This window comes from Penicillium vulpinum, assembly GCF_028829585.1.
Source record: "Penicillium vulpinum strain IBT 29486 chromosome Unknown utg000002l_segment0_segment0, whole genome shotgun sequence".
Lineage (NCBI taxonomy): Eukaryota > Fungi > Ascomycota > Eurotiomycetes > Eurotiales > Aspergillaceae > Penicillium > Penicillium vulpinum.
The window spans coordinates 4,379,846-4,404,747 of NW_026643242.1; the positions used below are offsets into that span (position 1 = coordinate 4,379,846).

The 24,902-nt window shown below is 49.3% G+C and overlaps 9 protein-coding genes across 9 annotated transcripts; 4 read left to right on the plus strand and 5 right to left on the minus strand.

The window, feature by feature from the left end:
- Positions 1–232: 232 nt before the first annotated feature.
- On the minus strand, positions 233–2,098 carry N7479_004674 (F-box protein; the record flags this gene model as incomplete). Its single annotated transcript, XM_057252371.1, has 2 exons — positions 233–568; positions 632–2,098. 2 exons carry the CDS (start codon positions 2,096–2,098, stop codon positions 233–235), a joined length of 1,803 nt encoding a protein of 600 aa, XP_057111696.1.
- Positions 2,099–2,290: 192 nt separating this feature from the next.
- Positions 2,291–3,679, minus strand: N7479_004675 (uncharacterized protein; the record flags this gene model as incomplete). Its single annotated transcript, XM_057252372.1, has 1 exon — positions 2,291–3,679. The coding sequence occupies one exon, from the start codon at positions 3,677–3,679 to the stop codon at positions 2,291–2,293; it is 1,389 nt and encodes a 462-aa protein (XP_057111697.1).
- A 453-nt stretch (positions 3,680–4,132) lies between these two features.
- On the plus strand, positions 4,133–6,172 carry N7479_004676 (GMC family oxidoreductase; the record flags this gene model as incomplete). The annotated part of the gene is made up of 4 exons (XM_057252373.1): positions 4,133–4,530; positions 4,611–5,188; positions 5,238–5,903; positions 5,955–6,172. The coding sequence occupies 4 exons, from the start codon at positions 4,133–4,135 to the stop codon at positions 6,170–6,172; spliced, it is 1,860 nt and encodes a 619-aa protein (XP_057111698.1).
- An 853-nt stretch (positions 6,173–7,025) lies between these two features.
- N7479_004677 (putative glyoxalase family protein) lies at positions 7,026–7,540 on the plus strand (the record flags this gene model as incomplete). The annotated part of the gene is made up of 3 exons (XM_057252374.1): positions 7,026–7,159; positions 7,217–7,413; positions 7,464–7,540. The coding sequence occupies 3 exons, from the start codon at positions 7,026–7,028 to the stop codon at positions 7,538–7,540; spliced, it is 408 nt and encodes a 135-aa protein (XP_057111699.1).
- Positions 7,541–7,826: 286 nt separating this feature from the next.
- On the minus strand, positions 7,827–10,254 carry mfs56 (uncharacterized protein; the record flags this gene model as incomplete). Its single annotated transcript, XM_057252375.1, has 4 exons — positions 7,827–8,395; positions 8,451–9,368; positions 9,425–9,761; positions 10,231–10,254. 4 exons carry the CDS (start codon positions 10,252–10,254, stop codon positions 7,827–7,829), a joined length of 1,848 nt encoding a protein of 615 aa, XP_057111700.1.
- Positions 10,255–10,618: 364 nt separating this feature from the next.
- N7479_004679 (uncharacterized protein) lies at positions 10,619–12,283 on the minus strand (the record flags this gene model as incomplete). Its single annotated transcript, XM_057252376.1, has 1 exon — positions 10,619–12,283. The coding sequence occupies one exon, from the start codon at positions 12,281–12,283 to the stop codon at positions 10,619–10,621; it is 1,665 nt and encodes a 554-aa protein (XP_057111701.1).
- Positions 12,284–12,950: 667 nt separating this feature from the next.
- N7479_004680 (ankyrin repeat domain-containing protein) lies at positions 12,951–14,261 on the plus strand (the record flags this gene model as incomplete). The annotated part of the gene is made up of 1 exon (XM_057252377.1): positions 12,951–14,261. The coding sequence occupies one exon, from the start codon at positions 12,951–12,953 to the stop codon at positions 14,259–14,261; it is 1,311 nt and encodes a 436-aa protein (XP_057111702.1).
- A 1,614-nt stretch (positions 14,262–15,875) lies between these two features.
- Positions 15,876–16,353, plus strand: N7479_004681 (uncharacterized protein; the record flags this gene model as incomplete). The annotated part of the gene is made up of 2 exons (XM_057252378.1): positions 15,876–15,956; positions 16,042–16,353. The coding sequence occupies 2 exons, from the start codon at positions 15,876–15,878 to the stop codon at positions 16,351–16,353; spliced, it is 393 nt and encodes a 130-aa protein (XP_057111703.1).
- Positions 16,354–17,392: 1,039 nt separating this feature from the next.
- N7479_004682 (acetyl-CoA carboxylase ACC1) lies at positions 17,393–24,308 on the minus strand (the record flags this gene model as incomplete). Its single annotated transcript, XM_057252379.1, has 2 exons — positions 17,393–24,067; positions 24,150–24,308. 2 exons carry the CDS (start codon positions 24,306–24,308, stop codon positions 17,393–17,395), a joined length of 6,834 nt encoding a protein of 2,277 aa, XP_057111704.1.
- Positions 24,309–24,902: the final 594 nt, after the last annotated feature.

Below are 24,902 nucleotides of genomic sequence, written 5' to 3' on the forward strand. Positions count from 1 at the left end.
TCAGGTTTGAAGATGCTATAATATATGTACCCTGACAGTAACACGTGTCGATGATATGATGGACTGCAGCAAGTTAGTTGTGAAGAGTGCATGATTGTTGGTGTCAGAGATGACAAGGGACCAAAACACAAATCCTCCACGCCAGTAAGGCCTCTCAATTCGGGGCTAACACACGGCTAGTGAATGGCAAACATGTGCCCCTCGGGCCATGTAGCTGCTCGTGCTCATTCTCCTATTCCTCCTCCTCGTCCTCGTCGATACTCTCCCATTCATCTTCCTCGTCACTTTCAATATCTACCTCTTCGCCAAACATGCCAAGCAGCTGTAGAAACCCGGCTTGTGTGCGCCAGGCGTCTTCAGTTGGCAAATTTGGGCGGGGGCCACCAAGTCCCCCGATACCCGCTGTCGAAGAATCATCCTTGTTACCAGAGGCAGAGGAAGATTTATCAGAGATGCTAGGAGCGAGGCTTAGTATGCGGATGACTTTTGTAGGAAAGACGTGAGGAATATCTCTCCCTTGCGGTGGAGGTACGCCACCAGGAATGTTGGAGTCACGCCAGCCGAGTGTCTGCGAGTTCTGATGTTAGCTTATCTGCTTTTTCTTTTTGGTGTACTCAAAGTTAGAGCTCACCGTGTAAGTGGTCATAATGGCATCATCAGCCAGTGCCATATAACTGATCGGCACAGCAAACTGTGGCGCAGAGCTGGTGAGCAGCGAGTACGAAGCACGGGGAGAGTTTTCCACGCTTTGCACTCTGTTGTTATCATCAAGGGCGACAACATAAATCCGATCTTGAATTTCGAACATCACGCGGTGCTTTCGGACTGATAACCAGCCACCAAGGTCAAAGCTTGACCCATCTGATTCGCATTCTAGGATGGAGCTGTTTGCCGCGAGACTCGATTCGTCATGGAGAGCCTTGCGGAAGTCGGGGCATATAAAAACACGGCCAGCGCGAGAGAAGCCCACGAAAAGATCATCATGCAACATTCCCGCTCCCCATTCATCCTCCGCATGCCGGACGTGATCTGGGTCACCTGGTGGCGACAATGGACCTTTGGCGATCTTAATTGGCACCAAACGATCTTTTCCCACGGCTCCGAGTGGCAGTGAGTGAGATTCTGGGCCAAGTCGCGCAGCACCTGCTAGTGCTGCAGTTGTGGAACCAGATGCGGGTTTGGGAGGGAGGATGTGATATTTCTCTGTGGACTTCGCCGGCTTCAACGTGCCTAAAAACGCGCCAGACTCCTTGCTGTAGGCAAAATAGCCTTTTGCTCCCATCGAATAGATCACAATGTCGGAGCTTTGATCCAGATGGCCAATGCCACCTTCCTCGATCTTCAATTGTGTGGTTAACTTGGGAGGTCGCTGTGTCATATCGTACACAAAACCACGACCCTCGTTTGAAACAACACAGAGAGTCCAGTAGGACAATTGGAACCCTCTTGTCTGGCAATCATGGGTTAAAGTAGCGATGCGCCGGAACTCTCCACGCTTTGCACCTTCATGGTCTGCCTCCCAAACCTCTAGCGAATCTCCTTCACTATCAAACACGGCCATTCCATCCTGATATTCCAAGTGTGCATGTTTGCGAACTCCATCTCCATCGGTTTCCAGCGCCGGCGGGAGTTGCCAGAGGATACGGCCCGTGTCCATATCAGTGACGTTCAACCCGCCGGCATGTGAAGTGGAAATAAAAAATCGGCGCTTGAAGTCGGCACGGAATCGCCAGACAGGATTATTGCCGATTTGTAGTACCGATTCCTGGCTAACTGGATGTGGTTTGGCCCAATTTTGGGCCAGTAGTGTCTGGCGCTTACACAGGTCTTTCCATGATTTCGTGCCTTCGAATATTTTTGAAAAGCTGTGAGCATCGGAGAGGAATGAAAAATCTCGGCTACCTCCAAGCGGTTGAGCAGTTTTTGCTTCAGATGTGTAAATTGCTTCTTGGTGGGTGACGTCGATAAATTGGTGCCAAGCCTTAGAGGCCGCGGTCAGGGACGCAAGCGCGGAGACGGGGGTGAAGTGCAAGATTTGCAGGACAATCTCTGGGGGCAGCACAGTGAGAGGGTCCACCATGGGTGAGACGGCGGTCATATTCGCAAATATATTCAATACAAGATTGTTGCAGGAAGTAAATTAGAGAGGTGGGGGGTTCACAATATTTTGTCGTGCTCCACTGTATATGCGATGACGTAGCCGTTTCTAAATCCTTGGATTGGCAAAACAAATAGCCTGGGAAGTTGAGCGCCCTAAATTTAAGCTTAAATTCTTTTGATGTACCAGCTCTCAATCTGCTCGCCCCCAATTGCTCCAAGTACTGGATCCTTCCCAACCGAACCTCCGCTGCAATGCCCGCCTCATTTCAAGGTCCCTCATTCGCTCTTCCATATCCCGAACAAACTCTCGCCGGTCTCTATAGCGTTTTCGGAATTCTTTCACAATAATTGGAATAATTTCCCATCCAATAAAAACCAAGAGACCAGCAAATAAAGCAAACAGTTGATCCTCTTCGTTAATCGACTGGGGAGCACATGGCATGAAGAAACATGACTGTGATGCCTTGACACTGCGAGTCACATAAGCAACAAAAGCATACCAAGCACTCGCACATCCAGCCAAAACAATCCAAAACAATGGAAATGCAAGCAAGAGAAAATAAAGATAAAGCGGAGCTATTGGTAATAGTCCAATCCACCATCTTGGATCGTCTGTAACATTGATCATGATGATCGAGATCGGCACCACAAAGAATGATACAAAGGCAAAAAGACGCAGCACTTTTACCACCATTCTCGATGTTATCACTTTGTTGAATGCCTGTTTCAGTGTTTCAGAGAACACGCTTGGTAACAATGATATCTCCAAATACCAGAGCAGCCATACAGAGAATGGCATGATAAAATATGGAGTGCCAGCAGCAACAATCAAATTAAGGTCGTAGGCCCCGCTGTTTATTGCTTGCCAGTATAGCGCGGGCACGTTCATCGTTCTGATAGGAGCAGCTGAGTGCATGAGCGCGAGGGAGGGCAATATCATTCCGAGCAAGAGTGTCCACAACCGATATCGTCGAGGCTCTAGGGTATCAAATAACATAATTGTAAGGAGATACTGCAGCGAGCTATGAAAACTTCCCCAAAAAGTAACAGTAAATGCCGCCCCAATGGAGCCTTTCAAGCTGCCCAAATCTGCATCGTAGGTCAAGGAGTCAAGCGGGATGCTTTGAGCCATGCGGATTCCACGAAAAAGACCAACTGCAGCCCAGTTGGTGCCAAGCAGAAATAACCACGTATTTGGATCAAATCTCTCTTCTGAGGCTCGTATGAGCCGTCCCCATGAAGCCACGATTGAGATGAACCATGCTGCCCAACTTCCTGGTCCATAAAACCCGCTCACATTTCCGATGCCAAGGACATCAGGGGGTTCGGATGTGACAACTAGATAGACTGGGAATCCGCTCTCAGATGCTTCCGTGCTAGGTGAGGGAGCCGCATCGGATGAGGAACTTGTCTCGTCAGAATTCGATGTTGTAGCTATCGGGGTATCGGAGGCTGGAAGACTAGTGTCGACATGAATGACTGCTGTTGGGTTTGCACCCGGTTCTTCTCTTATTTGGAGTACAATCGCGCATGTTGTGGATATGGAGAGGAAATGTAACAGTACAACCCTCCAAATCATCGCACGTGTTACAAGCAAAGCGCAAAGGATTTGGGGCTGTCTTTGATGAAAGCTACCTCGGAATTTTGTCCTGGTAACTGCCGAACAGATTTGAAGTCCGATCGGGGCAGTGGTATGGGAAATAAATTTCTCGCCTCAACCTGCACGTTTCGTATAATCGGGCTGTGACGGGCATGTCAGCGGCCCTCAGCCACCGACTAGCGCTGTGGCGTCGACGACATCTCAACAAAATAATATGTCTCCTCTCCAAAGGTGCTGGCCATTATCGTATGATACATAATATGGGAGGTTGACAAAAGTTGGGTTTTTGCTATACCCCGCAAGTCCAAGGAAGTACAAGCGACAACCCTGCATAGATTCAGAAATGCCCCGTTGCTTGGCACAGACTGAGCGCAAAGCAGCCCAATTACGCGATTGATTTTGACTTTCTCCTCATATCCCCGCTCTTCGATCATGGGTAACGAGACCCTCCAACAGTTCGCTGCCCTCGATCTCGACTACTTAATTATAGGCGGAGGTACCGCAGGCTTAGCCGTTGCTGCACGTCTCACCGAGGACCCTGAATTCCGTGTTGGAGTGATCGAAGCCGGCCCGTCTGTCTTAAACATAGATGGTAATGGCGCGATCAATGTTCCCGGCCGGTATGGTGAAACCATCGGTTCGAAATACGATTGGAAATTCAGAACTACTCCACAGCCAGGCCTAGGAGGGAGATCACTGCCATGGCCGCGAGGTCGTATATTAGGTGGCACAAGTGCGCTCAATCTTATGGCCTGGAATCGGGGCCATCGCAAAGACTACGATGCTTGGGCGGAACTGGGGAATGAGAGATGGGGATGGCAAGATCTACTGTATGAGCGACCAGCATTCTATGATTCGGGCTCTATATTGGTTTCACCTGCTGATCTGTGAGATACTAAATTATTTGCAGGCCTTTTTTCCGCCGCAGCGAGAATTTCCACCCGCCAAGTGCTGCTCATCAGAAACATTATCAGTCTTCCTATGATCCCCATGCTAATGGAACGAACGGCCCTCTACATACAAGTCATGCCAAGCAGTATGGCCCCACACACCAATATTGGCATGAGACACTCAATAGTCTGGGGGTTCCATCCACGCGCGATAGTCTCGCAGGCGATAATACAGGCGTCTGGAATATGGTCTGTACAATTGATCCAGATAGCCAGGAACGCAGCTACTCGGCCTCTGCATACTACCAACCCATTGCGAAACGCCCAAACTTGCATATACTGACTGAAGCAACTGCTATGGAAATTATATTTGAATCTGAATATGATGATTGGTACGCAACAGGGGCTCGAGTACGATGGAACGGACTGGAAGCAAATATCAAAGCATACGAAGAGATAATCATCTGTGCCGGTAGCGTTCAATCACCACAACTTCTAGAGTTATCCGGCATTGGCAATCAGGACGTGTTGGAAGCTGCTGGAATTGAGACGAAAGTCCACAGCCCCAACGTAGGAGAGAATCTACAGGAGCATATGAGTATGAAATATAAACAGTGCTTCTTGTGACATTGGCTGATGGTTATAAGTGACTGCCACCATCTTCGAAGTACCCTCCACGATTCCGACCCGCGATGACATTCTCCAAGACCCCATTCAGCGCGATGCTGCAGACCATGCCTATTACGCATCTCAGACGGGGCCTTGGACTGTGATGCCCTGTTCGGTGGCGTATTGTCCACTTTCGAAGATTCTATCACCTGAGGAATGCGACGAACTACACACCCAGGCTAAGGAAGTCGCACGAAATACAGGACGCCCACATGACGCTCTTCTAGCCAGTCAATTCGAGTCCGATCAAGCGCGCGGTCAAGTCGAGTATCTTTTCGATCTGGGTAACTGGAGCCCGTATTTTGTCTCTGAGCCAGGGAAAAAATACGCCACAATGCTGCAAATGCTGCAATACCCTTTCTCGCGCGGGTCTATACATATCCCCCCTATGAGCGGAAACAATTATGAGAAGACCACTATTGATGACAAACCCGTGATTGATCCGCGGTATTTCCTAGGACCTGGGGAGATTGATAAGAAGGTTATGGCCAAAGCACTCAGATGGGGAAATCAAATCTGCCAAACCGAGCCTTTGGCCAAACTCATTAATGGTCGAGTATTTCCTCCTCCTGCCAAGGGGACAGAGTCCGAGGAGAAAGTATACGAAGACTTTGTCTCAAATTATACTGTTACCGATTGGCATCGTATGTTCTCCCTCCAAGATTCATTTAGCAAATTACTAAAGATATATACAGCAGTTGGAACCTGCGCTATGGGTGAAGCAGATGGGGTCAATGGCGGGGTTGTGAATGATATGCTGCAGGTGCACGGGGTTCATGGTCTACGGGTTGTAGATGCTAGCATCATGCCATTGCAGGTTGGAGCACACATCCAAGCTACCGTATATGCGATTGCCGAAAAGGCGGCGGAGATGATCATAGAGGACTATTTTGCTAGAAATGGCCCCCTATGAGTTCCATGAGGCATTCAATGATAATATTCTATCGAAATGGCATTGCCAATGTCTTACTCAGTAGTCGCACGTAAGAAGGCCGACCGACTGCCACAACAGCATATCTACTTATTCATATTTTCCAACTTGTCATTATTACACATATTTGATCTCAAATTCTGCAAATCGATACTTGATTTTCTGCGGAATTCGCATTTCATCCTTGGCTGACTTTGCACGACGGCTCTTTTTAAGTCTCACGCGAAGACTTCGGGGTAGCTTCCTAGCTCCAGCGATTAAATCTCCATATTGTAGGTCCCTGCATGATCCAGATTGTTAAAGGCAGGAAGAAGTAGAAGTTTCAGAGATATCGCCTTGGGCTAAGTAAACATCTGGTTCTATTGCATTGCTCTACACTCCGGCATGCCGTGTCTGTGACACAGCCTGTGCACACAAGCAATCCTGGCGATATCTCCTAGACGAGAATAGCCTGTGAAATTTTCAAGTTTAATAGCAAACACAATGACATGGCTAGTACTACGCCCATTTCGAATAAATAGATCGGGGATTGAAGCTGGACTCCCCGACATCGGCTAAAGCCGACCCTAGCTTAGCCTCCCCTCTGAAGAGGGGCAACATTGGACCTACAAGATAATCAGGAAATCACCCGGATACTTTTCCAGCAATTTGCTGGATATTCACTATATAAGATACCAAACCTCCACGTTTAGTAACCGTCGACATACTATCTGTTCTTTGACTCATCTCGCATCCGACACGGAAACTGATTCCCGGCTTGAACCCATCCATATATACCCACTCATCTTTCTCAATACAATCACACATACATATCCTCTATTTTACAACATACATCATGATTTCCGGAATCGCCCACATCAACCTCACAATCCCTCAGGGTACATTAGAACAAGCCGAGGAGTTCTACGGGACAACTCTCGGACTTACCTCAGCCCCGGTACCGGAGCTCCAGAAGGGGACCATCTTATGGTATTCAATCAAGCTAGTATTTCTCACAACGATAAGCATTTTTAACATTATCAACAGGTTTAATATCGGTTCCAGTGGACAGCAAGTGCATATTACCGTCGGCGCGACTGATCCCCAAGCTACCCGGCACCCATGCTTCAAGCTGCCTTCCCGTGAGGAGCTAGAGGAGATTAAAGCAAGCATCTATGATCACCATGTACGTGGTGGTCCTGCAGCTCCAATGGCTGCTGATAGACCCGGCGAAGTCAACTCTGGTAAGATCCCTTTGATATTGTGTATGACTATTTGCTGATTGCCGCTACAGGAACTCAAGGGAAAGAATATCCCACGCGGTTCTTCGCTCGGGATTTTGGCGGAAACTTGCTTGAGTTTACTATGTAAATATTTATGCTAATCTGAATTGAGTTTGGGTCTATGAAAGCGCGAGTTGAGATTATCAACTGAGTCACTTTTTTGACCGTGGCTAGAATATCAATGAGAAACGGTCCAATTTTAACAATTTCAACACGCTATGGAATCACCTACCCAAAAGCGATACTACATATGTATTATTCTTGGAATGAATTTTATATCTCCAATCCTCATTTTAAAGCAACTAGATATTGTTGCTCTTTTATCAGTCTATAAGTAAAGTAACAACTCCTGTCCACGGATATCTATGGTCTCTCTAAACAGTCACCCCAGCATCCCCAGTCCCAGAATCCCCCACCTCCCCACGATCCCTCCGCTCCCTCACATTATCTTTCCTGAATATCAAACTCCAAAGATAAGACCTATTAACAACCTCATGACCACCCTCCTTCAAAATCCACACATTCCCAAGGAACGTAGTAAGCAAAACAGACAGCCACATAAACGGCATCATAGCAATGAAAGCCCACATAATACCACCCTTAGCATCGTCCTCCCCAGCCCCACTCTTATTCGTAAACACCGTTGACATAATAGTCAACCCCAGCAGACCTCCAAACGGAACAGCAAATACAGCAAGACACGAGATCTGTGCCGTCATTGCAGGGAAATACGCCAGCCCGTGCATAGACGCCGGGTTCATTCGCATCCCGACTCCGTGTCCAACTAGCGCCATCATGCCATAGATGACACTTGTTTCTCCCGCCTGGACTCCCCACGCCAGCACGGTCATCCCTACTGCCGACGTTACGCTGCCCAGGAAAAGAGCAGGGAAGGTTTGGCGGGGCCAGACGTTTAATGAGAACATCGCCATGTAAAGTCCGGCTGATTAAGTTAGTAAATATTCGTTCCATATAGTAAATAGGTAGAATTTACATACCGGCTAAACCGGGAAGGAAAAATAGCAGTGCGACACCGGCATCACTAGAGCTCCTCCCTTCCACAAGCGTAAAGTATATATCCATGAAGTACATAACAGCAAACATGCATATCCCGACCGAGAAATTGATTAAAAAGAGTAAGCCGATATCGCGCTGTCTCAGTAATTCCCACGACATCATTGCCTTCTGATGCGGAAGAGCCCGTGCCATCACTGAGCCAGGCAACATACAGCGCTCATAGACGACCCAAGCAATGACTAGAATCCCGCCGATAACCATCGGCGCTAGAACAGCGGCTGATTTCCAGGAATAGGTACCGCCGGCCCATGTCAAAGCAAGAATAAGAAGACCAAATCCCCAAAGGAAGAGCATCTGACCACCGTAGTCGATAGTCGAGATTCTCGCGAAGAACCGTCCAGACTGAGTCGAGATACCTCTCTCTTCGAGTTCAGGGACAGGCTGCGGACCCTGTAGCTCAGTCCTCAGAACAAGAGCCACGACAACCATTGCTACAACAGCAATGGGCAGGTTGATCGCAAAACACCAGCGCCATGAAGCCTGCGTCAGATACCCGCCGATGATGGGGCCAATGCTAAACCCGATACCAGAGATGAGGGCGAAGATGGTCCAGTTGACCGCGTATTCCGAGAGGGAGACGCGGTCTGCGAGGATTGTACGGATGGAAATGTTTACGCCTGCGGCACCGACGCCTTGGAGGGCGCGACCGACAAGGAGGACGCTGAATGCCGATGTTGGGGAGCCTGTGCAGATTGCGGAGCCGATCATCATTATGAATATTGCGGATTGGAGGACGATGTGGCGGCCGAAGAGGTCGGTTAGTTGGGCCCAGAAGAAGAGGAAGGCGGCGGATGTGAGGTTGAAGACGGAGATGATCCAGTTTAGTTGTTTGATTTGATCTGTGGAGTGATGAGTTGGAATTCAATGTCATTGGGAGTTGTGGTTTGAAACGTACTGAAATCTTCTGCGATAAAGGGTAGAGCTGAGGCTATGATCGTTGTATCCAGGGCTTGGAGACAGTATGGACTGAATAATCCCAGGATGATCTTCCATCGGTAGACAATTTTTCGTCGTTTCTCTGCAGCTTGTTCGGAGGTGAGTGTCTTCTTTTTCTTTCGCTCATCAGGCTGTGGAATATTTCCTGTTGCGTCTAGTTCAATTCCATTTTCTGGTATATTTGACGCTGCAGAATATAGGCGTTTCCGCTCGTTGCGTTTCTTGATTTTCTTGTAGATCAGAAACACCAGGTCAAAGGGATATACAAATGAATTAGGATGCTTCCAATACAAATTCTAGGGACTAACCATCTTTATACCATCTGCCCCGTACGTTATATTCCGTACTCCATACCTATCTCAGTGAGCTCTTCGAAGTACGAGAAATCGCTAAGCCTTGAGTGGATCTGATATTTGATCTGATTTAGGTTTAGCGTGCAGTCTAAGCCACTCTCAGGCCTGTAGCATTTCCTATTTTAGAAACCTGTGCGAAGTCAGTCTTCACAATTGCTTATATAGGTAATGACTGCGAGTGGCAGTTATCGCGATATTTGTTATGAGTTCGAGTTTTTCGGGTGCCAAGTTGTATTCCAAGTAAAAATCGCAGTACTCGCACTACTGTCCATATCGGGATACCTATGCGATATTAAGATTTCTTTTCAGAATTGAATAACATGGGCAACTTGCGAAAGTAACTCCTGGTTTATTTAGTGCAATAAATGTAGTGTCTCTCGGGCCGATCTCGGGGATTTTCCTCACGGCGTACAACGTAGTCGGCTTCCCTATTCATACTCCGTAAGGTTCTCAGCCTCAATAATAATATGTCTAAATTCTCTCAACCAGCCAACTACACGAAGTAGCTTTGTACCGTTCGCAAGGGTAGGTGGTAGAGGGTGAGAAGCTGAGTTTTATTTGGGTCTCTCTGGGCTAGGACCCGAATTTAGTTTCCACCCTGATCACTAATTTTCCTACTGGTCTTAGTAGAATATATATATATAATCACATTCAAGCTCAATGCTCTTTATCATCAATAATAATATTCTTAATATGCTCCCTTGTTTTTCTCCAACGCCTATTTGAAACCTAATTTGTGTTACAATCACTGAAATGTACATCCATTGATCCACCCCACAGCGCACACCATGTATGGCAGGTTATTGTATAGCTGGGAGGTTTTTTGTCCATGTCGTGATATACACCTCTTCTGGCATAGATCGAAGGCTCGCAAGAGCCAATGCCATGATCATAAGTCGGGACACAATGTAGATCAAGTTGGTGGTATACAGAATGGACATATTCACCCATCTGGGAATCACGGCTCGACGGGGAAATACATTCGTCTTTGCGCTATCGACCAAGCTTTTTGGCCCTTCGTCATTCATCAATTCGACCAGAAAGCTGAATTGAGATATAAATTTCTCAGATAGCTGGACTGAATTACTTTCCTCGAACGGCGATTCTTTTTTAATGAACTTCAACATCTCTGGTGCAAATGATCCAGTGTTGGTAGTGAGAATATCTTTGTACAAACGCTGTGCGTTGTCGTCTTCCGAGCTTAGATTATTGTAAATATTTTCCAAGGTAGTCATTGCCTTTGAGGTGGCATCGATATCATCATAGAACCATGAAAATTCCCTCGGAGGTTCGAGGCAATTCATCAAGAATTCTCGAGGGTCGCCATCACGAGCAGTAAATTGAGCTAGCAGAATAGTGGTCAAACCAAGTCCAGGGACTACAATCGACATAATAGTTGCAATTCTCCAAAGGAGCTTTTCCACGTCAGATGGGAACTCAAAATTCCATGCAATGATATGAATACAGCCAAATACCGCAGATAATACAGCCAACACAATGATTGTCATGTGCCATTTGTTGGATTTTGCGACAGAGTTGTTGTCATTTCTGATGCGGCTGACCTGCCCAGAACTCTTTTTTTCTCTCGAGTTTGAAAGGACATCCCAAAAGCTGTCGTATGTTCTGAGAAATTGGGGAACCACGGAGCCTTCTTGTTTCGCAACCTTTATTGGTACACCAACGCCTTGAGGCTTGTACCAGTATGTAATATAAATGGCAACACCGCAGACCGCGAGACCTAGAGTAAGCGTTTCAAATTGAGAGAAAGCTAGGCCCCGGATCTTTCGAGTAATAAGAGAGAGAATCAACCAGCATATCTGCACTATAGCAATTGCCTTGGCGAAGTAATCCTGTTTGCCCTTGTCTTTGATGTCATCTTCGTAAATCTCCGGCGTAGCATAAACATCAGGCTGCTCGGCATATTGAAACGCAGTGAGAGGAAATTGAATGCATTTCCGTTCGTCGGTCTCATCTGTATACTCGAAGGAAAGTCCGCCCATGTTGGCAAAGTATGAGTGCGTGAGTGTCCATTCTGGTCCTTTATAATTCTTGCCATGTTCTGAGTCGTTGTTTTGCGTATGACGAAGAAAAAGCCTCCTAATCAACGGAGGATATGTCACTGCTATATTAACCTTTGCTTCAATAGCTTTTGTAGCATCTATTGCCATCAAAAGCTCAAAGAAAGCATGTGCCATGATAAATTCGGGAAACAAAACGGTGATGAGCATCCACTGGCAACTTCGCAAAGCCTTTTTAGAGATGCCATCCTGTGCTGCTGGTACATTCAAGTGCTGAATACTCCACGTGCATGCGAAAATTGTTGTTCCACAACTAAGGATAATATCCCAGGTGCCTCGACGATTGGGGCTGCCCTGCCACCCAAGTTGGTCGGTGGTCGAAGGCTCACTTGCGACCACTGGAAGTGCCACTGTGAAAATACCCAATATCAACAGTGTAGCTGCCATGAATTCGGTGTTCCGGCTTTCAGAGAATAGCAAGGCTTTGGCTTATGGAAATTCGAAGGCTCTTTATAGCACCGTGCTTGCTGTGCTGCTGGTGTACGTAGCAATATGTCATAAAGTGCTGTTTAGACCCACGACGAGCCGAAAGATAAGAGACAGAAACAGAAACACAAAAGGCTGAAAAGAATGGAGGTCTAAGCCACAAAATAAGATAATAGGTGAAATGGTGACCGACACGTCGCAGATAGACATCGAATAAATCACGCCCAAGACACCTGGATCATAGGGTTCAGTTGCAAATGAAATGGTTCTAAAAAAATAAACGCCACTAAATAAGCAACTAAAGCAAACATAAGAACATGATTGGCAAACTATGTATGCACTTGCGACATGTCGGTCTATGATTCCCCCAGCTGCATTCAAGGTGAGGTGGCCAGGGGGTCGGGGGCCAGCGCCTAACCCGGTTCGGGTGAATTTCATTCTCGCATTTCATTGAGCTCTCGCTCAATTATTCCTTGTTACATTTGCTCAGTATAATTTTTGCCCGAGACAGAGAGCCATGCTCTTTTAGTCTTTCCCCCGTGGTTCAGTTCAAATCAGACCTGTTCCCCAATAAAGTAACCTCTCCCTATTTTCCACAACACCTCTCCGAAACAAACACCAGGGTACAATGATAAACCTGCCATCAAAAGACGAGGGCGATATTTTTGCTCTCAATTTGGCGGCTGGGGCAGGAGACGCAAAGAGAGTTCGAAAAATCCTACAAAAGCACCCTAGCACTGGATCTTCTAGAGATCGGTTAGGAAGAACTGCAGTCCATTGTGCAGTGGAAAATGCGAAAACATCTGTTGTGAAACAGCTTGTTGAGCAATTCCATATTGATGTCAATCTCAGTGATAATTTTGGCCGAACGCCATTACATTGGGCCTCAGAGAAAGGCCACCAGGACATTATGCTGTTGTTAATCAATAATGGTGCCGATGTTGATGCTCAAGATTCTTCGAGTCAAACGCCCTTGTCTCGAGCAGCATGGCGAGGACGGCAGGAATGTGTGTCGCTGCTGTTAAGCCAGAAAGCCAGGTCTGATATTCCAGACCAGAATAGACAAGCACCTCTTCACCTAGCGGCTAAGGGTGGCCATAGAGATACGGCAAGAACTATGCTGAAGCATTTGGTTATGACCAACACCATTGGGAATCACATTTTCCGCACCTTGGAGCAAGTCAAAGGATGGAAAAACGACTTTGCTGATATCGGCCGTGACATTGACCTGTTGGTCTGGGCAGCTCTAAACGGAATTGAGAGTATGGCCAATCGCCTCCTTGAAAATCGTGTAAATCCCGAACTATATTCATCAGTCTGTGGGATGACTGCAGTTCAGGCCGCAGCCGGGGCCGGTCATACTGAGATAGTGGAACTACTTTTTAGCAAAGGAGCTGATATCAACGCTCCACCTGCCGATAATCATGGCTGTACAGCTCTCCAGGCCGCAGCCGAGGCTGGCTATACTGAGATAGTGGAACTACTTCTTAGCAAAGGAGCTGATATCAACGCTCCACCTGCCGATTATCATGGCCGTACAGCTCTCCAGGCCGCAGCCGGGGCTGGTCATACTGAGATAGTAAAACTACTTCTTAGCAAAGGAGCTAATATCAATACTCTCCCTACCGATAATAATGGCCGTACAGCTCTCCAGGCCGCAGCCGGGGCTGGTCATACTGAGATAGTAAAACTACTTCTTAGCAAAGGAGCTAGTATTAACGCTCCACCTGCCTATCATTATGGCCGTACAGCTCTCCAAGCCGCAGCCGAGGCTGGTTATACTGAGATAGTAAAACTACTTCTTAGCAAAGGAGCTAATATCGATGCTCTCCCTGCCGATGATGATGGCTGTTCAGCTATCCAGGCCGCAGGAAGAGCCGGTCATATTGATATTGTGAAGCTGCTTATTGCACCAAATGCACAACTCTCCACGCAGTAGCTAGCGCTTCATGAATTATGCAGGCCGAATTAATGTGAGAGGTACATATGCCTGTCTATACTTAGGTTTTTTTTCACTGCAGTAGAGATGAAAGATGCTCTCTATGTATGCCGCTTTTTTGTACACTTTCCTTCGGCTTTATCTCCTTGAGATTCTGAAGCGAGCTTTTTTTTCATGATGAAACTAGCATTCAGAGTTACTGTCGCTTTGTAATATTTTCACAGCTATTGTAGGAAAGCTCCGTATTGTAGGCTTCCAAGTACTACTCTAGGAAAAAGCCAGGGTTCTATCCAACGATATCAGAGTAGAACTCCTAAGAAGAGATCATAAAGCAACATAGTATGGCATTTTGTGTTTCAAAGACCCCATCCCTAGTAAGTAGGTTAGAGCGAAGTTGTGGAGAGAATGACGGAATGTTCATCCAGGAGTATTTTAATATAGGAAACATCATTTCAATATGATCGGAAGAATAGAAGCCCAGCCGTATTTCATATACCAGAACGTAGAATATTTCCAGTAGCAGCTTGAAGAGATCATGGGCGGAACTATCCAATGGTCCTATATTTAGGCAAACGTATGTATGGTTAGGTTGAATATTGGTTATCTAAGAAACATTATGTAGTATACAAGACGAAAAGGAATCATTACCATTTCCTTTTCGCCTGAGATAGCTCAGGAAGAGGCCACTTCTGCATCCATTCGTAAGTCAAGACTTCGCTCGCAGCTAACCTCTGCGTAGGGCTATATGTAAGCATAGCCCTTAATATATTGAGCAAAGCAACCGTCTCAGCCTCAACTACCAGCTGTATATTACACTCTTGTCTTGGTTGACTCACTGCATCATTAAATCACTGCTCCAACGGCCGTGAAAATGCCTCGTTTTGCCTTGTCCCATCCTCGTTGAGCCACTTTGCATGAGAATCCCACTTTAACCACCACAGACTCGGAAGCTTTCCAAGGCAGTCAACGTGTTATTTTATTATCCAGTCAGATGGTGGATGAAATCCCTCGAAAAGCGGGCGCTGGTCTATGATTGTCCAAATCGTGCACGCAACCTTGAAAGTGTCCAACAGGAAGAGAAAGTGAGTTGTCAGCTTCAAAGTAAATTTCTGGGAACCAAAGTTCTGGGGCATTAGAGTAAGTCCGCTCTACAGTAGCCGGCCTGAAAGACTTACCTCCCCAAAATTCTCCTTTTAATCTTAGAAGATTAAAAACATTGTTATCGCTGTTTTATCTGTTTGCAACCTCCGCGTCATATGTCACTCCCAGCTCACAAGAGATGCTGTGTCATCCCTTGTGGATTTTCTTCGGATTAAACACATCTTGGCTCTAAGTACTCTGCCAAGCCCATCCGCATTTTCAGTGCGCATTGCTCTCTCTGAAACTTTACGGAGTGAATCTAATAAATTAAGATAGACCGAAGACTTCAAATACGAACCGCTTAATGGGGTCAAAGGCGTAAACGGGGCCAAAAGCAACTGACGAATTGGAGCTGTCGATGTGCGAGGCTGTTGCCTAGCCTGCGTACTGGATATGTCATATGTTGCAGAGTACAATCAACAGTTACTTCTCCTAATTCACAGCCAAGAATACGGAGTACATACATCATCAATTATGGGCAATTCCACACCTACAGAACCAGCTCCTGCATACGAGGACCTATTCCAAGAGCGCGGCTCAAGCTCACGGAATGGCGTGAGTAATCCTTTGTACTCGAATAAAGACCGCAGAGGAATGGTCTAGTCCCATCAGCATGCTAATCAATCTAATGGATACATAGTATACCATGGTCGGCCAAACAGACACCACCCATGAGCACCGAGACATAGAACAGGGTCACCACCACCTCCATGCCATCCCCGCTCCCATCCCCATCCCTATCGGGGTGACAGCGCCCGAGGAGCCGGATCAACATATTCACTGTGCAGAATGTGATCGGCAGCGGGAGCGCAGAGAGAGACGGGGGAGTTCCCAGAGAGCTTGTAGCATGGTTGCGAGGACGTTTATCTTGATCTCGCTGTTCCTGATGATATTGGGGATTGTTGGTGTTCAGGCTTGGAAGGATGTTCGTATGAAAAAGTTACATGGTTAGATTAGTTCTTGTATATTGTGTATGTTGGATTTCTATGCGAAAGGGATGTTATTATGCTGAATTTGAGGATATCTAATAGATGTCCTAGTTGGTTAGTCTCAGACGTAAGCAGATTGTGCGAGGCAGAACCCAGAATCTCGAGGTTAGCACAACTGATTGATATTGACCCGAAAGTAACCCCCAGGATAGATGGATACATTCCCTGCCAAGAGCTTCCTGATGATGTAGCCATCAGTCTATAATCTGATGTTACTGGGAGTATTTCTCCATCTCCACCTTATGGCCCCCAGATGAACAGCCCCCGCCTCAACCCAAAACAGAACATCAACACCTCGTCACTGCGTACTACATACTACTCTACTGACCCATATACGCTTCACACGAATCATCCCAGGTAAAACCAAATCTCCTCAAACCAACATTGTACCTGATCCCCTCATCTCTTCCCTATAAGTAACTCTACTCACCTTAGGTCCCTGAGCAATAACTCCCAAAAATAACATCCACCCCTAGGACTCAGCCCCCATAGATTCATTCCGCATCAAAATGTTTGCCTGGCTCAGATACCTTTTCGCCAAACCAGAACCCTCAGAACCCCCAGAGACCTCAGAACCAGCCGAAAGGCCCAAATATACAAGCAAGTCGCATAGCCGATCACATAGCAAAAGAGTTCGAGAACGTGAGCGCGATCTACGGCGAGAATGGACGGGTCAGAAGGGTGGGTGGAGGAAATTTTCTAGTAGGGGAGGTTTTGCGGGGATGTGTTAGGTTTCTTACGGTGTATACAGGTCATGGCAGGTTTACTGCTGTTTATCTTTTATTGTTACTGTTTACTTCGTTGCATCATATAATTCAGTGAACTTGATCTTATTGAATATTGAAAATGAATATCAACACCGTAGTCCTATATAATCGAAGCCAAAACAAAAAACACCTTGCACTCTGTAACAAACAAAAACATGAAAAACATAAAATAAAAATCAGAGAAAAACCATCAAGTCATAACAGATACTTCTGAGTAAGTCATATGCAAACAGATCTAAGCAGAACCAAGGTACTTGAGCACATTTTCACGTTCCTCAACAGGCAACATAGAAAGCACCTGCTGGACACCGCGCAGACCACCCTCCTTGTTTCCAATAAGCAGCTGGGCAACCTCAGTGGCAACGCCATCAGTGCGCAGCGAGTCAATCTTGCTCTGGACAACCTTCTTGTTCTCCTCGTACCAAACAGCGACCTTGTGGTCATCGTGCTTGAGTTCGTCGCCGAGGAGACCAGTCCAGGTGTGCAGGGTGCGCAGGTGCGCAGCGCGAGGGGACTCGCTGGAAGCGTCGGCACCGGGGGCCGGGGACGGTGAGGCGGCGACCATGCGCTTGATGATGGTCTCTTCGCTGAGACGACGGCGCAGACGCCAGTAGAAGAAGCGACGGGCGTTGGCCCACTTCAGAGCACCACGGATAGTGTTCTTGGCTTCCATGCGGCCGGCGCGATCGTGCAGGTCGGCGAATTGAAGCGCAATCTGCATGTAAACGGGCAGGAGCTGCTCCTCGCGGGTGGCCATCAGCGCCTTGACTTCGCTGAGCTGGTCCTTGGTGAGGGAGGTGTCGGACAGGGAGCGGCGGAGTTCGCCGTAGGTCGCGTCCAGGCGGGCCATGGTGTCCAGCTGCTTGTCGCGGCGGTACTTGATGTTCACCATACCCTCGGGCTCGAGGACACCACCACGGGACTCTTCGTCGGCATACATCTCCATCTGATCGGGGTTGATGGTGGGGTCAACGACGACCCAAGATCCACCGCGGAGCTCACCGTGGGGAGGAATGTACACGAAGATGGGCTGCTCGTACTTGACGAGAGCGTCGACGATGTACGAACCGTACTTGAGGACCTCGTTGTACATGTCACGCTGACCACCGGAGAATCCTCTCCAGTTGGCCAGGATCATGACGGGCAGCTGCTCACCATTGTTGAAGTCGCGCAGAGCCTGGGCAGTCTTGTAGGCCGAGTTGGGGTACCAGACACCACCAGCCTCAGTGGAGATCATCTCCATGGAGTCGGGGTTGGCGGGATCGGCGGGGGTGACGTTCTCCACCGAGCGAGTCTCGACGGCGATCACACCCATGGGGATACCACCAAGGCGGGCACGACCAACGACGACGGTGCGAGCCCAGCCACCAAGGGCCTCCTCGAAGGAGTCCTTGTCGAACAGACCAGGAAGGAAGCCATCGACGTCCGCCTTACCGCCGATGAGCCATCTGACATCATAAGTTTGCTTGGGAGGAGGGAAGTAGGCAACATCACGGTCCCAGGTATCAGACCAGGGGCGGATGGGGATAGGGGCGTTCTTCTTGTCGGGGACGAAGGACATCCACTCAACAATCTTCTCAACACCCTCGAAGTCATCGTTGGCAGTCATGTGAGAAACACCGTTCTTGTACATGATCTGGGTGCCACCAAGCTGAAGGTTGGAGGTGTAAACCTCGCGACCGAGCAGCTTGTTGATGGCAGGGGCACCAGTGAGGATGATGGGCTGGCCTTCAACCTGGATGGCACGCTGACCAAGACGCACAAGGTAAGCACCGATACCGACAGAGCGGCAGGTAACAAGGGTGATGGTGAAGATGTCCTCGTAAGCCTTGGAGGTGGCACCGGCAATGAGACCGGAACCCTTCAGACACTCGACACCAAGACCGTCCTTGGCACCAATGACGGTGGTGATCTTGTGGCGCTCCTCACCATCTTCGGTGATGAGCTCGGTGATGACTTCCTTCTTCTTGCTGGCATCAAAGCGCTTCTTAACCTCAGGAGTGAGGTAAAGGTACTTGAAGCCGGCCTCGGGGTTCTCGGGGTTGTTCCAGGCAACCGAGAAGAAGGGAATAATCTCGTCGGCCACACCGATACGAGCACCGGAGTTTGCAGACAAGTAGATACGGGGAATACCCAGCTTGCGGGCAAGCTCAGTGCACTTGTGGAAGAACTTGTCTTCCTGAGGACCGAAGGAACCAATCTGGAAGGTGATGTCGTTGGCGACAATGATGAAACGTCTGCCGCGGGGGTACTCAGGAGTACGGGCAGTGATGATCCAACCAACCATACCGTGAGTGTTGGTACCAGGCTCGCGAGACACCTCGACAAGGTTGTCGGTGTCATCCAAGACCAGTTCGCTGTAGTCAATGCACTCTCCAACGGGAGGGCGCTTCTCGTACAAGGAAGGAATCTTCTCGGCGATCTTGGTCCAGCTGTTCTGGAAGGCCTGGCGGAAAAGCTCGGGGAAATCGTAGACGTACTGAGTTCCCATCAAGTGAGCCTTGTAGCGCTTGGGCTGCAGCCACTCCTTGGTAGGGTAGGGGGTGGAAACAGCGCGCAGATGCATAGAGCCAAGCTTGGCGGTACCACCAATGCTCTGGAAGATCCACTCGCCCTTCTCGGACTTGCGCTCGATGTACATCTCGACGTTGATGATGAATCCGTAGGTGTTGCTGATAATCACACGCAGGGGGTAGGGCATACCGGTAGCTGGGTCGGTGCAAAGGATGCGGATCTCGGCACCGGTGACACGGAGACGCCACAGACGGCGGCCGAAGCGGTCGAGGAAGCCAGCCAGGGCCTGCTCGACATCCTCGGGCTGGAGATTGAAGACGGGAGAGAAGTTGATGAAGATGTGGTTCAGATCGGAGTTGTTGTTGCCAATGATCTCCAGGGCGTCCAGGATGTCGTTCATGAGGCGGTCGGCCTCCGAGATCAGGTACTCAGCAGTGGGGATATCATCACGGAGACGACCGGGACGAACCACAGCACGAATGAAGTAGCGCTTGTCAATAGCCTTGTCGTTCTCGGGACCCTTGCCAATAGCCTCGTAGACGTGAATGTTGCGGTTCTCGGTGAAGACGGGCTTGATGTTGAACTTGGACAGACGGCCAAGCTCCAGCTGGAAGGCAAGAGCGGGCTCGCTGTGACGGATACTCAGATCTTCCGCGTAGTTGGGGCCACGGAAGGTAAAGTAGCCGGGGTAGACACCTTGCTTGCCACAAATGAAGGTAACACGACGAATACGGCGGGCAAGCAGCTCCTCCTTGTTGTCAGCGAGCAGTCGCTTCATCTGTTCAACGAGCTCCGAATCTTCCATGTCCTCAATATCGCGAATGGCAATGTTACAAACTCCAGTGAGCTCGCTGTCAACCACAGGCTTAATGGCCGGGCGACGCTTGCCTTCGAGGCTGGCAATGAGGCCCTGCTCGCTTGGGCGCTTGGCGTTGGAGCTGCCGAGAGGGAATACCTCAAGAGCCTTGGAGAGGATCTCCTCAGCATCCTCCAAGTACTGCACAGGGATGATAACACCCTTGCGGACGGGGTCACTGGCAGCGTCGCTCACAAAGAGGGACATGTCGCCGATGGAGTTGATCCGCTTGAAGGGGTTGATCTCAGCAATGGGAGTGCCCGGGGCGGAGGGCTGAGTGGAGTTCAGAACACCGAACTCACGCTGGCCGAGCTTGCCAAGGGTGAAGTCCCAAGACAAGAAGGGCTGCTCAGTAGAGGCGCTGTACTCGATACCCTTGAGAGTGTACGCACGGTAGGCACGGCGAACGTAAACTTCCAGGGAGGCGAGGGTGACCCAGGGGTCAGCGTGGACGAAGAAGCGAGGAAGCACATCGAAGACAGTGTACTTCGAATCGACGACCTCCTTCAAGACCTCCAAGGAAGGCTCACGGTGCTCCCATCCAGTCTCACCGTAGCGAGACTCGACAACTGAAGATCGCAGAATGTGCTCCATCTGCGAAAGACGCTCATCCAGAGATGGCATAGCGCACTGGATAAGAACCTCGCGGGCCTTGAGAGTAACTTTGGCGGAAGAGCGAGACTCGAGCTCAGTCAACTTCTTGAGGATGGGCTTGAAGTGAGTGCCAACATTCTCGACATGGGGCTGGTTGGGGCGGTACATGTCCAAAATGGCCAGTACGAGGTTATTCTTCGAGCCGATACGGCTGTGCGAGAGGACAGTGTGCACAATGCTGGTGATGTCGTCCTTGTTCTCCTCACGAAGCTTGAGAATGACATCCTCGTCGCGCAGGTTGTGGGTGGAGAACAGCTTCTCAACATCGTAGTACTGCTCGAGCAAGCCAATGAAGACATTGTACTCGTTGGTCTTCAAGCCATCGATGTACTTGTTGATGACCTCAACAAGGGGCAAGAGGGTGGTCTTGAGAATTTCAGCATCGGCAGGGCCGATGTTTTCCTCGATGAAGCGAAGGATAGCCTTCTGGAGCTGCTTAGCAGGGAACTCAGCCTTGCGAGCCTTGGCACGGTCAACCACATTCTGCAGCTGAGCATCCAGCTTCTGGGGAATGCGAGAGTGCAGCGCAGATGACTGCGCGTTCCACTCTCCGTAGGGAAGATCGGGGTTGCGCAACACCTCAACAAGATCCTTAAGAGTGGTGCTCATAATGACCTGGTTGTCGAAACCGCGAAGAATGTTCTCCAGAATGCTGTGAAGCAGGAAGAAGCGCTGGGAGGGCTTGTTACCGAGAATGGTAGGCGAGCCAAGCTCGGGCAGCTGACCAGTGAAGGGCTGAGCATGCTTGACGCGGGAGGGGTCATCCAGGGCAAGGATACCCAGGATATCACCAGCCTCCAAAGTGGCACCGGGCTGCTTGATGAGCTGCACGACACCATCCTCATTTGCGATGAGGGGCATGTACATCTTCATGACCTCAACTTCAGCGTAAGACTGGCCAGAGCGGATGTGCTCTCCATTCTCGACAGTGAACTTGACAAGCTTACCAGGGGAAGGAGAACGAAGCTGAGTAGGATCGTTCTCCTGCTCCAAGAGACAGGTCTTGCCGTCAACACTGAGACGGGTTGCAGCGGCTTCCTCCTTCCAGTAAACGTTGTGACTGCGGCCGCTAAGGAGAACCAGCAAACCACCATCAGCCAAGGCGCGAACACCGACTGAGCACTTAGAGCCATTGATGAAGAGGTGGTAGCTGTCCAAGCTGGCACGAGTGGCTGTGAATTTGTAACGCTCGCCTTCGTAGATGAAATCAACGGGGAAAACGGTCTTCAGGATCTCCTTAGACGGGACCTGGCCCTTCCCGAGACCGTGGCGGTACTCCTCAATACCAGCCTCGCTAGCGAGGTGGGCCTTGGTAACAGCACCACAAATGATGGCGACAGTCTGATCGGGACGCTCAGCAGTCAGCTTGTTAGTGATAAGCTGGTCGAGCCATCCGGTGGTGATAGTGTTGTCCTCGAAAGCGGGGGTCTCGAGAAGCTTGATCAGGTATTCGACAGTGGTACGGAAATCACCACGAATGCTCAATTCCTTCAGAGCAACGACCATGTGCTTGCGCGAGGCCGATCGGTTCTCGCCGTAAGCGAAAATGTGACCGAATTGACTGTCGGAGAAACTGTGGATACCACCAGCAGTACCGACAGAGAAGTAACCCCAGACGTTTGACGAACTGCGGAAATTCAGCTCGTGCATGGTACCACTGGAAGGCTTGAAGCCCTCGCCAGGATCTTCGGAGGTGATACGGCAAGCAGTGGTGTGGCCCTTGGGCTGGGGACGGCGCTGAGTTTGGAAGCTCTCTTCCTTGGAGAAGTCGAAGTCAATCTCGGCGGAGGCGTTGGGGTCGACACCGTAAAGGAGACGAATGTCACGAACGCGGTGCAGAGGAATACCCATAGCAATCTGGAGCTGAGCAGCGGGCAGATTGACTCCGGAGACCATCTCAGTGGTGGGATGCTCGACCTGCAGACGAGGGTTCAACTCGAGGAAGTAGAACTTGTCGTCGGAGTGCGAGTAGAGGTACTCGACGGTACCGGCGGAAACGTATCCGACCAAACGACCGAGACTCACGGCAGCGCGCTCCATGGCCTGGAAGGTGGGCTGTTTCGCAATGGTAACAGGAGCCTCCTCGATAATCTTCTGGTGACGACGCTGAACGGAACAATCACGACCGAAGAGGGAAATGTTGTTGCCGTACTGATCAGCCAGCAACTGCACCTCCAGATGGCGGGCATTGCCAGCCAGCTTCATGATGAAGATAGGCGATCCCGGAATCTCGTTGGCAGCGGCATTGTACAAGGAGAAGAACTCTTCCTCGTTCTCGACCTTTCGGATACCCTTACCACCACCACCTTCAGAGGCCTTGACCATGACAGGGAAACCGATTTCCTTGGCCTTCGCCAAACCCTCTTCGGGGGAAAAGGTGCAGCCCTTCTTATAGACCTCGTCCTCGACTGTCACGATACCATGTTCATCGAGCAGCACCTCGTCAACACCGGTTCCAGACCAGGGAATGCAAGGCACACCGGCATGCTGTGCAACAATGGTGGAGGAGATCTTGTCACCAAGCGAGCGCATGGCGGAAGCTGGGGGTCCAATGAAGATGATCTTCTTTGGGGAGGCAGCAAGAGATTCGGGTAACCGGGGGTTTTCAGAGGCGTGACCCCATCCTGCCCACACGGCGTGAACATCCATGCGCTCCGCAATATCGACAATCAACTCGACATTGGCATAATTATTATTATTGGTTCCACCGGGAACCTCGACGTATTGGTCGGCCATGCGAATATAGTCAGCGTTGGCAGTCAGATCTTCGGGCGTGGCCATCACGGTGAATTGGATGGCCCGCTCATTGCCAAAGGTCTCGTAGGCCCATTTCCGCACAGAACGAATCTCTTTGACAGCGGCGATACCGTTGTTGGCAATAAGCACCTAAAACCTCAAGTCAGTCCCACGTTCAATTTACCGTTTTTTCCCCCGGCTGCTCCGGTTTTTCCTTCAATTTCCCACTTACCGATGTGATTACGGAGTGACCTTCGTGAGCAGCCACGAAGTCCTTGACAGCACTGGGGGGTGCTAATTCGAGCTTGTTGCCACCGATGAAATGTGAGGGGATGTCATGTTTGGGGACAGTCGAGCCATTGGTCGATGAGTTGCCGTTTGTGACACCCATGATGTTGGTAATCACAGGTGAGATTTCCTTCTAGGAATTGAAGAGTTCTTTTCGCGCGGTCTGCAACAGCGCGGATTAAAAGTTCGGTAAAAATGTACAATGGAAGTGGCGGAAAGAGCCCGAGTAGTGGTTATGGGCAGAAAAAAGGTAGGGTAGAGAGAGAAAGAGAGAGAAATAGAAGGAGAGAGAAGGATAAGCGCCAGGAATGTCTGGAGGGGAAGGGCAGGTCAGCGTAAGAAATAATCGGAGATCTCGGGGGCCATGAAGAAAGATAGCGTCAAATGCGGAATTGGTCTGCATATGTCGCAAACGGTAAAAAGGTGTAAAATGGGAAGACTCACCGACCAATCACCCGAACCAAAGTTCTATATAAAATTGAATATAGAAAATTGAAGAGGATGTTTCAAGAAGTTCAATGATAATTAAGTCCAAGGGGGGGAAAATTGCTGAGATGATGATTTTCTGGAGGTCCCACCGAAGTGGAGATGATCCCAACTGGCTACGATGGATTCCCCTAAGTGGCCGAAGCTAGAAGTACCTTTACATAATTAACACTATGTGAAGATACTTCTCCCAGGAACATCACCTCAACTC